Raw genomic sequence first — 15,674 nt, 5'->3', positions numbered from 1 at the left:
CTTTTCCTCTTAAAACACTGTTTGGTTTATCCTCACATGTCCTAGATTAAGCATGAGAGTGAGGATACATAAGGACTGTATGCCTCTGGCTAATTTCAGTATATTATGTTGACAAACACAATGTCAACAAATTGATAATGTCGACAACCTACGTTGAGCCAAAGGCTAACCCGAATGTCGACATTTTCACCCAAACTCATACGTCAACATTTTAAATATCAACATTATAAACATGTCAACATCATAACATTTGTGTTTTCGACCTATGATTGCATATCCTGTGGCCGGGGAACCAAGCCACGCAGCTGAGATGGCCACCATGGCATAACATTACCTGCTGCTGCGACACTGAAAGGAGATATTGGCGTTACTAGCTTTATGTGAACTGCATGTAATGATGTATGTACATTGTTTCCAGTACTGAACGGCATCTGGTGGCTGCGACACCAAGGGGGTGTTACCTCCCAGTGCTGGGCACAGGGCACAGTGTGGATAATGTCCAATATTCAGAGTAGGAGATCCTGTATTATAAGGCGTACTTACTGTATATAAATGAATAGATATACAACTGTATTCAGCTATCATCTGGATTACCCTACAGCCTCGGGACAGCGACGTTCTGGGCTGCACTTGTACAGCGCTGAGCGCAGGACACAGAATGTCTAATAATTGGCCTATTTCAGAGATTTCTACGGCATCTACCACTGTATCAGGCCCAACTTTCCCAAATACTGACTGGTCACTTTTATATAATAGCACTTTTCCCCATAGTGCCTGTGTGACTCTTGAGGTGGGAAAGATACCTATTAATGGACACAGGTAGTCACATATTAAACATTTGATGAACCAAGTCAATGATGACTAAATAAGTGGCAGGCTTATCAAAGGAGGAAGGCAATTGATCAGTTCCTGTGAAATTTATGTTTGGAAGAAAATTTCCCGGTTTGTTAACTTATCTAAAGAGACTTGGGGCTGGTCACCTGCTGCATGCTTTTTCTGTATTTAAAGGGCTGAAGTGGCTCTGTAAGATGTATATCCTCTATCTGATAGGAGAGAACTTTTGTGACATCTTGTATGCTGCGAAGTAACTTTTATTGTGGATAGATCCTCTGTGCAATACACATCTACTTGTTTCAAGATGCCTGCATCTGCTTGCATCCTGTGACTACCAGAGTGGCCCAAATGCTGCTCCCTTAACCAGTTGTTCTGGGTTGAGACCAGTGTCTCCAATCTCAAACCCACTTCCAGTTACCCAGTGCAGACGAGTTCATAGTGAGGGACCAGTGGGAATTAGCAAACACTAACCAGGAGTTGTTGCAGCAGCATGTCCAGAAGTTGGCGGTTCCAGGTCCTTGTGGTAGAAGCCTGGGAGAAGCAGTTCCAGGTGCCATTGTAATCCCTTACAACACAACCAAAAATGACATGAGGTAGGCGCTCAGGAGCGGCGAAGTTTTGCAGAGAAGGAAAACGCAGAAGGCGATAGCAACCACAAGGGAAGCATAACAGCATATACTCTACAGGAACTGTTGAGTACTCCAAGAACATCCCAAATTCACTGACGCTGTGTTCAACTATAATCTCCACCATCCAAATGTCCCAGGAGGGTTGGGACTAATACCCTTGCTGATCGACTGTAAACTTGGTAGAGCAAGCAACAGGGAATGTGTAGATACTCATCATCCAGAGGTGACACATCAAGTGGGTACCACAGGCTTTCAGCCACAAGGGCAAAAGCGCCCAACAAGCAGCCAACTCCAAAGGACTGTGGGCTTGATTCACTGCCATGCGCAACTGTTCTGCGCATGCCTACGCATCACAGTGCACGTACTGGCTGCTGCGATCGGGACTGCAATCACAGTGACTACGCAGATCCATCTCAGAGTGTTTAAGAGGAAGTGCCGTTTGTGGGAGGTGGTCTGAGAAATGGAGGCATCACAGTGCGTTTGCAAGCCATTGAAGGCAAAAATTAGCCACTGCGATGCTGTATGCAGTCTCAGGACTCGGGATGCAGTCAGGAAGCTGACAGTCGAAATGCTGACCGCCAGCTTCCCGACTGTCTAATCCCGGCAAGGGTCTAATGAAATCCTGACGTATGTCATTTTACCTACGCTGGGAGCCCAACGTCCGGCATACCAATCAAAGGTAAGCTGGGCAGCGGGCGCGGACAGCTGCAGGGGATGAGGGTTAGGTTATGGGCTCCTGGGGGGGATTTAGGGTTAGGCACCCCCCCGGGAGGGTTAGGCTAGGGGAAAGGGGGGTTAGGGTTAGGCACTCTTGTGCTATGGTTGCAGGATAAACAGACATGTAAGGGTGAACTGTCTTACACTCCATGCACCCCAGACTCATGTCCAAATGAAAGTGCTGGAGTTTGGCTTATTTAACTGTGAAGGTGAGTCCAAAGAGAATGTTCCCCCTCAAGTCAGTTGAAAAGAGTACAAGTAGGAAGAGTCATCAGCACAACCAACCACAAAATATGTGCAGACACCTACATTTAGTCCAAGTGGGTTTCTATAGGGAGAAGAACTAAGAGACTCTGGGGGGATCTTTTAGTGCCACAGTGACATCACTTATATCTATAGTAATAATACAGGGACATGACTGGGGAGGTGAGGGGATCTGGGAGTGTCACAGTGACATAACTTATATCTATAGTAATAATACAGGGACATGACTGGGGAGGTGAGAGGATCTGGGAGTATCACAGTGACATCACTTAAATCTATAGTAATAATACAGGGACATGACTTGGGAGGTGAGAAGATCTGGGGGTGTCACAGTGACATCACTTACATCTATAGTAATAATACAGGGACATGACTGGGGAGGTGAGGGGGATTTGGCAGTGTCACAGTGACATCACTTATATCTATACTAATAATACAGGAACATGACTATGGAGGTGAGGGGGATCTGGGAGTGCCACAGTGACATCACTTATATCTATAGTAAGAATACAGGGACATGACTGGGAGGTGAGGGGATCTGGGAGTGTCACAGTGACATCACTTATATCTATAGTAATAATACAGGGACATGACTGGGGAGGTGAGGGGGATCTGGCAGTGTCACAGTGACATCACTTATATCTATACTAATAATGCAGGAATATGACTGTGGAGGTGAGGGGGATCTGGTAGTGTCACAGTGACATCACTTATATCTATAGTAATAATACAGGGACATGACTGGGGAGGTGAGGTGATCTGGGAGTGTCACAGTGACATCACTTATATCTAGTAATAATACAGGGACATGACTGGGGAGCTGAGGGGATCTGGGAGTGTCACAGTGACATCACTTATATCTATAGTAATAATACAAGGACATGACTGGGGAGGTGAGGGGATCTGGGAGTGTCACAGTGACATCACTTATATCTATAGTAATAATACAGAGACATGACTGGGGAGGGGAGGGGGATCTGGGAGTGTCACAGTGACATCACTTATATCTATTCTAATAATACAGGAACATGACTGTGGAGGTGAGGGGGATCTGGGAGTGTCATAGTGACATCACTTATATCTATAGTAAGAATACAGGGACATGACTGGGGAGGTGAGGGGATCTGGGAGTGTCACAGTGACATCACTTATATCTATAGTAATAATACAGGAACATGACTGGGGAGGTGAGGGGGATCTGGCAGTGTCACAGTGACATCACTTATATCTATACTAATAATACAGGAACATGACTATGTGAGGTGAGAGGGATCTGGGAGTGTCACAGTGACATCACTTATATCTATAGTAATAATACAGGGACATGACTGGGGAGGTGAGGGGATCTGGGAGTGTCACAGTGACATCACTTATATCTATAGTAATAATACAGAGACATGACTGGGGAGGTGAGGGGATCTGGGAGTATCACAGTGACATCACTTAAATCTATAGTAAGAATACAGGGACATAACTGGGGAGGTGAGGGGATCTGGAAGTGTCACAGTGACATCACATATCTATAGTAATAATACAGGGACATGACTGGGGAGGTGAGGGGATCTGGGAGTGTCACAGTGACATCACTTATATCTATAGTAATAATACAGGGACATGACTGGGGAGGTGAGGGGATCTGGGAGTGTCACAGTGACATCACTTATATCTATAGTAATAATACAGGAACATGACTGGGGAGGTGAGGGGATCTGGGAGTGTCACAGTGACATCACTTATATCTATAGTAATAATACAGGGACATGACTGGGGAGGTGAGGGGATCTGGGGGTGTCACAGTGACATCGCTTATATCTATAGTAATAATACAGGGACATGACCGGGGAGGTGAGGTGATCTGGGAGTGTCACAGTGACATCACTTATATCTATAGTAATAATACAGGGACATGACTGGGGAGGTGAGAGGGTCTGGGAATGTCACAGTGACATCACTTATATCTATAGTAATAATACAGGGACATGACTGGGGAGGTGAGAGGATCTGGGGGTATCACAGTGACATCACTTATATCTATAGTAATAATACAGGGACATGACTGGGGAGGTGAGGGGATCTGGGGGTATCACAGTGACATCACATATCTATAGTAATAATACAGGAACATGACTGGGGAGGTGAGAGAATCTGGGAGTGTCACAGTGACATCACATATCTATTGTAATAATACAGGGACATGACTGGGAGGTGATGGGATTTGGGAGTGTCACAGTGACATCACTTATATCTATAGTAATAATACAGGGATATGACTGGGGAGGTGAGGGGATCTGGGAGTGTTACAGTGATATCACTTATATCTATAGTAATAATACAGGGATATGACTGGGGAGGTGAGGGGATCTGGGAGTGTCACAGTGACATCACTTATATCTATAGTAATAATACAGTGACATGACTGGGGAGGTGAGGGGATCTGGGGGTGTCACAGTGACATCACTTACATCTATAGTAAGAATACAGGGACATGACTGGGGAGGTGAGAGGATCTGGGGGTGTCACAGTGACATCACATATCTATAGTAAGAATATAGGGACATGACTGGGGAGGTGAGAGGATCTGGGGGTGTCACAGTGACATCACTTACATCTATAGTAATAATACAGGGACATGACTGGAGAGGTGAGGGGATCTGGGGGTGTCACAGTGACATCACTTACATCTATAGTAATAATACAGGGACATGACTGGGGAGGTGAGGGGATCTGGGAGTGTCACAGTGACATCACTTATATCTATAGTAATAATACAGGGACATGACTGGGGAGGTGAGGGGATCTGGGAGTGTCACAGTGACATCACATATCTATAGTAATAAAAATACAGGGAGATGACTGGGGAGGTGAGGGATCTGGGGGTGTCCCAGTAGTGGATAGTTCCCCTTCAGTTGATGTAGGGTAATTTTGCATACTGTCCCAGTAGTGGGTAATTCCCTTTCAGTAGATATAGGGTGATTCCGCATCAAATCAACACAATTTCCAAAAAAAATCTACCTTTCATTCTCTATTTTCAATGAAATTTGGTATAATAAACCCTGCCTTGGGTGTAAAGAAAACCTCCAAATCTTAGGCTGATAAGTACAGTGGTTTTGAAGTTATATGCCTTTAAAATGGCAATTTTTTTATTGAAAATTTTGCATTTACCATTTTTTTTTAAATTGGTTTTGCAACTCAACTAATAGCGCTAGAGAGTTGGGCAAGGTCTGAATTTTAACATTTCATATGTTATGTAACACCGCACTATGGCCCTGATTCAAAGGCGCTCATTTTTTTTTTCCAGGCCACTTGCTAAGTTGTGGGAGACCACTAAAAACTTTAGCGGGCGGCCTTGCAATGGTCACGATAATCTAATAGAGCAGGAAGTTCACTACTGACATCATGTGTGATGTCAGTAGGGCCGCCCACAAATGGCAGGCGTTCCTTCGGGAATGCCTGTTTGTACAACCACCTCCCCGACCCACCTACAAAATGGGGCGAGCTGTCGATCAACATCGTCTTTTCACTCGCTCCGGGGCTCGCATGCGCAATGCACAACCATCGACCCTCTTGCTAGCGCTATGCGCTCGCGAGTTGGTCTGAATCAGGCCCTATTTTTCAATAAAAAATTACAAAAAAATTTTTAATCAAAATTTGGATTTTCTCAAAACATTTTAAAATTTGTTTTAAAAAGTTAAAGAAAATTCATACTGTTGTTAATAGATCCCCAAAGTTTTATTTTGGGATCATGATGGGATCACTTGTTATAAGAGCCTTAATTTTTGAGTGATTCATGAAAATTGTATTGAGGAACTACGCCTCCAGAGTAATGCGAATAGGTTTTCCTGTGAGGTCCACACCCCCTTTATGTTAAACCACACCTCTATTCACACAGGGTCGATTTACCGTTGTCGAAGACTAATTTACATAATTCCATATTTACATATGCTTTATGCTGTATAATGAAGCAGTACATGAGATTTAACAGGGCATTGGTACTTCCATTTTGTTTCTCTGTCCAAACTCAGATTTAAATGGAAACTAGTGTATGTCTTTAAGGCCGCTCCCTAGGGAAACTGTTTATCTAACAAAGTGAACAAAATCATGCCCATATATGTATGCTTGTGCTGGGGAAACTATTCAGACTAAACATGGGATGCAGCACACCATGAGTATCTCTCAAAGGAATTCAATTTCGATTCTAATTGTCAAGGAGGAGTTAGCAAGAGCAAGCTTTGTCTATTATCTGATAATGGTAGTGGGCGTATAAGGGGCGTATAATCTGAATATTGTAATAATGTATAAGTACTGTGTGACAATGTCAATCATTGTTATTCCTGCATTATAACCCTGGGAGAATATGTCCCAGTTAAAAGGGCTTGATCTAATTAATTAATTAATTAATAAAATGACAAATTCTTAAGTATACTGGTTTGGAGAATATTACTTATTATGGAACAACACCTGTTAAAGGTAACATTAGACACCGTGTACTCCCCAGGTGTCACCAGACACCCGGTGATGCCTCTGGTATTAGTGCTATCAAAGAAGTCTTTGACCCGTTTCTTTTGACTCCAGAGTTGGTAGACAGACACGGTATAACTCGTTCAGACTTTATGTATTCTCAGATTTGTTATTTTATTAAATCCCTTCTGGAACCTTATGACCCCTCATATGAAGTGGACCCATAATCTCCCTTCTTCATTTAGTTTCCATTGTTTCTTAAAGGATTGCATATTTGTACTGGGATTTATAGCTCACTAATCCTCTCTGAATTGACCCCAAATACTGCGAGTTAAATACTTATTAGGTAAATACCCCCCTAATACGGAAATCTCTACATTCAGCACAACTGCAAGAAATTCACATAAAATGATGTCACAGGGCTTACATCTCTGAAGGCCAGATAAAGCACATGGCCATTGCCCAAATTATAAGGACCCTAATGTATTGCTCTTTCCCAATTTCTGGCAATGCCCTAAAACTCAAAAATGTTGGTATCAAACTCTCTGGTTTATTAATACTACATCTGGTTTACACTGATCCCTAGACCCCAGGGCACTGATAGTTTTGAATGTCTCTTCATGGGGTCTGCACTCTCTACATAAACACCTTACCTCATTTCTTTATGTCCTCTCGCTGGCTAATAAGGTGATTCTTTCTAAGTAGATGGAACGCTCTAATTCTAGGCCCGAACAAGTTCATGTTCTGCTTCTACATATGCTACACTTAGAGTATCAGTCCACTCTTCCTGATGTGCAGAGAAATGTAACCTGATGTTATAATATATGGGGTACTTATATTGTATCATTAGGCCACTCCCAGCAAGAACATATCTTACACCTCCTTGGATCTACCAACTGGTATTATATCGCCAATTGTTTTTTTATTAACGTGACTTCTTTCTGATTTATCATATTTACATTGATGGATATAAATAACTGTGACTGATTTATATTATTGCATGTATTTATGTGTGAGGGGGGTATGTCCCACCCTTATCCTCCCCTCTTTTTTTTTCCTATGTTCTAATTCTTTCTTTGTGGTGGTGACGTGACAGCAGTGTATTTTCTACAGTCCATATTCATTTTGTTTAATTTTTCATGGCTCTTTGGAGATAGATAATATGTCCTTCTCTTCCTGGTTTTATGTACGACTTTTGGTTATTTATGCACCGTCATGTAATCTGTATGGTTCCTGATTATGATGTTCATATTTCTAATTTGTTGTGTTGTCTTTGTTGTCATCACGATGTTTGTTTTTCTTAAAAAAACTCAAATATATTTTTTAAAAAGTGTCTTTAATACATTATCCGCATTGCATACAAATACACCTAACGCTTATATATCGTGCACGTCCATCAGGTCTATCTATACACTGGTATGCCTCGGTGGGGACTGGGTTTGCATCCTAAAAGGTATCTGACTACATAGGGAAGTATACATTTTCTTGTTGTCATTTTTTATGTATGAAAAATAATGCTGATGTTCCTCTGTAAATAAGCCCCTTAGTGTAGAAACAGAATATGGTCAAAAACGTAGACAATTTTTTGATGCATCTCAGTATAAAAGCAATTTTATTTCATGAATATTGGTGTTCAACAAGCTTCAAATAAAAAAATAAAAAAAATATATATATATTCCACATTTAGAACATGGAAATTGTTTCTCTGATGTGAAGCAAAATTTGTTTTATGTGTACAACATTAATATCTGTAGAGAACATTTCTCACCTTTGGAACATTTAGAATATTGTTACAACTCCATTTTAGGTCTCCCAGTTCAAGGACATTGCATTTTTTCTGTGCGTTTTCTGATGTTTAACAAGAGATGATTTGTGTGTAAAACATTTCCCACACTCGGAACATAGAAATGGCCTCTCACCTGTGTGACTTCTCTGATGTGTAACAAGATGTGATTTTTGTGTAAAACATTTCCCACACTCAGAGCATGGAAATGGTTTCTCACCTGTGTGACTTCTCTGATGTACAACAAGATTTGTATTGTGTGTAAAACATTTTCCACAATCAGAACATGGAAATGATCGCTCACCAGAGTGACTTCTCTGATGTGTAACAAGAGTTGATTTATCTACAAAACATTTCCCACACTCAGAGCATGGAAATGGCCTCTCTCCTGTATGACTTCTCTGATGAATAACAAGATGTGATTTTTTTGTAAAACATTTCCCACACTCAGGGCATATAAATGGTCTCTCACCTGTGTGACTTCTCTGATGTCTAACAAGAGTTGATTTCTTTGTAAAACATTTCCCACACTCAGAGCATGGAAATGGTTTCTCACCTGTGTGACTTCTCTGATGTGTAACAAGAGCTGATTTCTCTGTAAAACATTTCCCACACTCAGAACATGGAAATGGCTTCTCACCTGTGTGACTTCTCTGATGAATAACAAGATGTGATTTTTTTGTAAAACATTTCCCACACTCAGGGCATAGAAATGGTCTCTCACCTGTGTGAATTATCTGATGTGTAACGAGAGTTGATTTCTTTGTAAAACATTTCCCACATTCAGAGCATGGAAATGGTTTCTCACCTGTGTGACGTCTCTGATGGGTAACAAGAGTTGTTTTCTCTGTAAAACATTTCCCACACTCAGAGCATGGAAATTGTTTCTCACCTGTGTGATGTTTCTGATGTCTAACGAGAACTGATTTTTTTGTAAAACATTTCCCACACTCAGAGCATATAAATGGTCTCTCACCTGTGTGACTTCTCTGATGTGTAACAAGAGTTGATTTATTTCTAAAACATTTCCCGCACTCAGAACATGGAAATGGTTTCTCCTCTGTGTGAGTTCTGTGATGTGTAAAAAGATCGGATTTCTCTGTAAAACATTTCCCACACACAGAACATGGAAATGACCTCTCTCCTGCCTTAGCTTTCCCTGTGGAAGAGGGAAATATTTTATCTATACTAGAAGTTCCAATATCAGAGTTATCATGAGAACATTCCCCATGAGTAGAGGAATGAGATGACACATCTTCACGGTGATGTACTGGGTGTATAATAGGACTTTCTCGTGGGGAATTTCCTGTGATGTCATTGCCTTCTAGCTCACAATCTGAAGAGAGCATGGGAAATTCCTCTGAGACATTCCTGCTGTTACATCCATGTGCTGGAAATAAAATAAATACATGGTAATATGTTTTACCTATGACAAGTTTACTTTGCCCAATAAAGACTATAGTTAAATGTCCCAGAATTACCACCAAATAGATACACTGAAGATGCTGCAAGGTACAATGTATAACTCATTACTGACTTTGTAAGTTGCCCTATGCATATAGCAGGGTTTATAAAAAACAATCAAACTGCGCTCAATTAAATAGAAATGGGAACTGGGCAGGTAATTAATCAATATTAATATTCTTTAACATTAGGATATTACATATAAAATGCAACAACAAACACTTTTTGAGCCAGTCCTGGTTTAGGAAATATGGGGAAAAATCAGCTTTTCAGGGTCCCTCATATTTCAATGAACCAGCATCGGGCTCTTGTACCAGTCCAGTTTAGCAAATACAGTGAAAACAATGCATAGGGGTCTCCTGTATTACCATCAACCAGCACCCGGCTCTTACTAGCTGGGGGTTAATACCTCAGCAAAGGGGACATGATTCACAGGGTCTCCTGGCCAAAAGCATTAAATCCTCCAACTAAAGTCAGCCCAGGACTGGGATTCCATGGGAAGTAGGCACCCCCTCCTAAGTATACCCCAGTCTAATAGTCCAGGGCTATTCCCCACACCCCTTGTACCTTTGGGTGCAGGGTTAATTGTGTAAATATAGAATATTGTCCATTATACTTTACCCAGCAAGCCAGTCCCGGCATGTTGGCACTTGGAGATCTGCAAGTGCCGACATTCCGGGACCTAAGGGCCTGCTTGCACTTCTAGTCTTACTATAATGGAAATATTGAACAAACAACATGACACACCCACACCAAATGTGGCATTAGTTTAATACACAATCACTCGCACTCACGCTACTCTATGGTGGCAGTCGGTCCTCTTCTCCATGTAGGCAATCCGGGACTTGGCAAAATCAAAAAAAAAATTATCCATGTCCACGGACAATAGCACTGTACTCTAAGTACAGTATTTGGCAAATAATCGTGGTGTTTCCCATAGAAATACAGGGGAACCCCCACTCCATTTTCCCCTGTATTTCCTGAACCAAGACTGGCTCAAAAAGCCCGGTGCTGGTTATGCTTTGGGACGACGACCCCAAGCTGCTTTTTTCTACTCTTTTACACTATACACACACAGAAGCCTGCACCAATCTCACTGATCTCTGCAGGCTTCTACAAACATGTGGGCTCAGTGTGTTTGAAAAGCGTTGGATACGCCCCCCGAAACCCTCAGCAGTCTCCCAGGAAGTGAACACCCGGCGGTGAGGAAGACATGCACGCTCACCACCGAACAGCAGATCAGCCACGATCTCCGCATTTACCATCGGTGGCGACCACTTCCAACCTCACCTAGGAATCTGGATAGAGACTAGTCTAACCACTAATCTACGCTGATTTAATAACAGTACTTATTATTTACTGCATATCTTATTCTAATGTATTTTATTCATTCTATTATATTGTATTTTATCAAACAACATGTATATTGCTGTAGATAATCTCAGTAACTTCCTTCTTTTATATTTAATAAACCACATATTGCTACCTAAATACATACACCCTCTTTTAGCTACTCCATCGTGACACATAAAAACTATTACTGTCTAATAATTCAGGTGTAAGTGGGGAACACACCAGTGACCCAGGCAGCAGCACAAAGCTGTTAGATTATACATATACATATTTTGCGTTATCTGGAGGAGCACATTACACAACCTACATTCTTTATTACGGTATTTTTGTCTTATACCCGATTTGCAGTTTTAATCTGGTTTTTACTCCTGTGTTTGTTTTTTGTAAACCTCCGTGTGAGAAAAACAGGCTAAACTCCCCAGTGACTGGCATCTCGGCCAGACATGATTCTTAGTATTATCCCCTAATCTGCAGCAATGGGTCACATTACTGTTACAGGGCACCAATAACAGTACACTCCAGTTACCATGTAGGGATTCGTGTAATGATAAAGCCCATTTCATATCAGAATGGACATATTAGCAATGGTATTAGTAACAGTATGTGTTATGATCTGTAGACTTATGATCCACTGTATATATGTATAAATAGTATCAGCTAACCCAGGCATGTCAAACATGCGGCCCGAATAAACAATTTCTGCAGCCCCAGAGTGTGGGCTCACATATATATATAACATGCGGCCCACACCCCTGTCACGATCGGAGCACAGGTCCGCCGAACAGGCAGTGTTTACTTTACAGGCTGGCAACAGTGGTTCTGATCGCTTCAGAGGCCAGTGTTCCCAGTGATGTAGCATGCGGGTGACGTCATGACATCATCCACGACGAGCGGATCCTGCGCCTGCCACCCTGGATCTAATTAGATCCAGTCAGCGGCAGCGTCTACGCGGGATGGCGTGGACTGGAGCGGTGCCAGCGGCCATCGTGAAGAAAGGTAAGTACTGCACAGACAGGTGAGTGGGGCCTGTTCTATACTGGGAGGGGGCATTACTGGGGGGCACTGCATAAGGGGCACTAATGGAATTACTCGGGGCACTGCATAAGGGGCATTACTGGGGGCTTTGCATAAGGGGCACTACTAAGGGCATTACTGGGGACACTACTAAGGATATTACTGGGGGCTCTGCATAAGGGGCATTACTGGGAGCTCTGCATAAGGGCCACTACTATGGACATTACTGGGGGCACAACATAAGGGGCACTTCTAGGGGCATTACTGAGGCACTGTATAAGGGGCACTACTACGGACATTACTGGGGGCACTGCATAAGGGGCACAACATAAGGGCATTACTGGGGGCACTGCATAAGGGGCATTACTAGGAACATTACTAGGGACTCTGCATAAGGGGCATTACTGGGGGCACAACATAAGGGGCATTACTGAGGGCACAACATAAGGTGCACTTCTAGTGGCATTACTGGGGCACTGCATAAGGGGCATTACTAGGAACATTACTAGGGACTCTGCATAAGGGGCATTACTGGGGGCACAACATAAGGGGCATTACTGAGGGCACAACATAAGGTGCACTTCTAGTGGCATTACTGGGGCACTGCATAAGGGGCGTTACTAGGGACATTACTGGGGACTCTGCATAAGGGGAATTACTGGGGGCACTGCATAAGGGGCATTACTGGGGCTCTGCATAAGGGGCATTACTGGGGGCACTGCATAAGGTGCACTTCTAGCGGCATTACTGGGGCACTGCGTAAGGGGCGTTACTAGGGACATTACTGGGGACTCTGCATAAGGGACATTACATAAGGGACATTACTGGGGCTCTGCATAAGGGGCACAACATAAGGGGCATTACTGGGGCACTGCATAAGGTGCACTTCTAGCATTACTGGGGCGCTACTAGGGACATTACTGGGGACTCTGCATAAGGGGCATTACTGGGGTACTGCATAATGGCCAGTACTATGGCACTGCATAAGGGGCATTGCAAAAGGGGCTCTAATACAAGGTGGAATTGCATAAGGGGCACTACTACAGGGGGCATTGCATTGGTTTTTATTAATAATAAACCTTTCAAAATTGCATATAAGGCTTTTTTGTTGTTGCGGCTCATACACTCGTAGACCTTGAACATTCGGCCCGGTTGGTATTTTGAGTCTGACATGCCTGAGCTAAACCAATGATTTGTATGTTCAGATATAGAATGTTTACATTTATGGCAGAACTAATTAAGTTTCAGAGGATGTGGCTGATAGACTGTCATTTAATTTAATTAACATGGTTTTTTAAGTTAGGTTACTTAGTACATGTATGACCACCTACCAGGTCACGGCGAACCTCTAAAGGTGGGCTCCTAACATCCCTAATACTGACACATTAAATAATTTATCTAGGACTTACCTGTAATAGAGCAATAAATGTGAGTACTGCAATGTAAGAGACCCATACCAATATAATCACCTGGGGCAGGTGGGAGGAGTGCTAGCCCAGGAGAAGGGGTATCGCCTTCATATGTACCTTATATACACACATACACAGAGGGAAAAAGGGGGGCTGGGCTGCACAAGGCCAAAAGTATTTTAGGGGCAGAGATTCCCCAATAGTTCTGTAATATGACATTGTAAACCCATCGGGGCGAAGGCGTTGGCCAGTGTGAGAAGACTTCAGGGCATCCACCAGCTCCTGTATGTAAGGACTGCGGGTTCTGGACTTCCCAGGAGAGACTTAGATACCTGGTCACTGATAGCTCGGGAGGTTTGGAGTAGAGAAGGACGTATGTAGCTCTTCCTCATAGATGAAGGATGTATATGATGTTATACAGCAGGAGAGAACAAGGAGAAAGGTGCACTGGAAATAAACACTGGAACTGGAATGTAGCACCAACTTGACCCGGATTGCGACCGGACTATAGCACAAACGAGACAGAATGGGACTATAACATAGCACAAGCTGGGGCCGGATTGGGACCGGACTGTAGCACAAACTGGAGCCAGATTGGGACCGGACAATAGCACACACTGGAGCCAGATTGGAACCACAGCAGAAATAGGCAGGTGAACTGCTGACAGCTAGCCAGGGAGGTGGAGCCTTGGACATCTAGTAGCGACGAAGATCAAGCACAAACTGCTGTCAGATATTTATACCCTGGGTCATGCGATGAGTATCCGGTGTGGTCAGGTGGACATTAGCGGTCAGCTGACCGAGACCAACATGGCAGTGCCCAGGGTCCAGAGCCGGCAGGAGCTCCAGGCCCCTGAGACCACCACGCTGGGGGCCCACCAACAGTGCATTCTCCCGAGTCCCTCTAGGTCAGGACCTCCTCCAAGACAGAGGAGTATGGTGCCGGAACTGAGGGTGAAGATGATTCTTGACAATACCCCCTCTGCTGAGGGTGGCTACCAGACAGCCTTTGGGATTAGAAGCATTCTTCCTGTGAAAAGCTTTTATAACTTTCAGAGCGTGAACATCTTCAGAATCAATCCAGGCTTTTTCGTCATGGCCATAGCCCTTCCAGTCAAAGAGATATTGAAGATGACCAAAACAATGTGGGAATCCAGGATATGATCAATTTCAAACTCCACTGCTCTGCAAGTCTTGAGTTTAGGAGTCTTAGCTGCCGAAGACTGGAATCAATTTAATTTCTTGTAACTGGAAGAGGCTCTCTTAAGGGAGATATGTACACTATTTTTGTTAAAGACTGAAGAGTATTAGAAGCTGCAGAAACATCCACATAGGGCAGGGGTGGGGAACCTTTTCTCTGCCGAGGACCATTTTGATATATATAACATTATTTTCGGGCCTGGTTTAGGCCATGCCCCCTCCGCGTGACCTCAAATGGGGCGGGGCCACAATCATCGGTGATTACAGCAATGCCCAGAGCATCCTGAGGATGCTCCAGGTGGCACTGCTGCATAGATTCTGGCTGCAGTGTGCCATTCTAGGCACCCTGTTAGCCAAATGAGGCTAGCAGAAAAAAGCTCTGAGGGCCAGACCAAATGATACCGAGGGCCTTATAAGGCCCCTGGGCAGGAGGTTCTGCATCCCTGACATAGGGTAACACATGGAAGTCTGGAACACGAGGGTGGAAGCCAAAGACTGAAAAATGGAGTTGTGTTAGTAGCGGTATGGTATCAGGAGTTGTGGAAAAAC

At 43.4% G+C, this 15,674-nt stretch overlaps 1 protein-coding gene across 1 annotated transcript in view; it reads right to left on the bottom strand.

Moving 5' to 3' along the window:
* The window catches only part of LOC148512048 (uncharacterized), a 140,692-nt gene that overhangs the window by 116,246 nt on the left and 8,772 nt on the right, over positions 1 to 15,674 (bottom strand). The window contains exon 4 of the mRNA XM_088482365.1: positions 8,756 to 10,075. Coding sequence (XP_088338491.1) covers positions 8,756 to 10,075 — 1,320 coding nt within the window. The remainder of the gene's footprint in view (positions 1 to 8,755; positions 10,076 to 15,674) is intronic.

This window comes from Taudactylus pleione, unplaced genomic scaffold, assembly GCF_031769625.1.
Source record: "Taudactylus pleione unplaced genomic scaffold, aTauple2 ptg000285l, whole genome shotgun sequence".
Lineage (NCBI taxonomy): Eukaryota > Metazoa > Chordata > Amphibia > Anura > Myobatrachidae > Taudactylus > Taudactylus pleione.
Note: the sequence above shows the minus strand (reverse complement) of the source record. Positions and strands in the feature narration are given on the sequence as shown.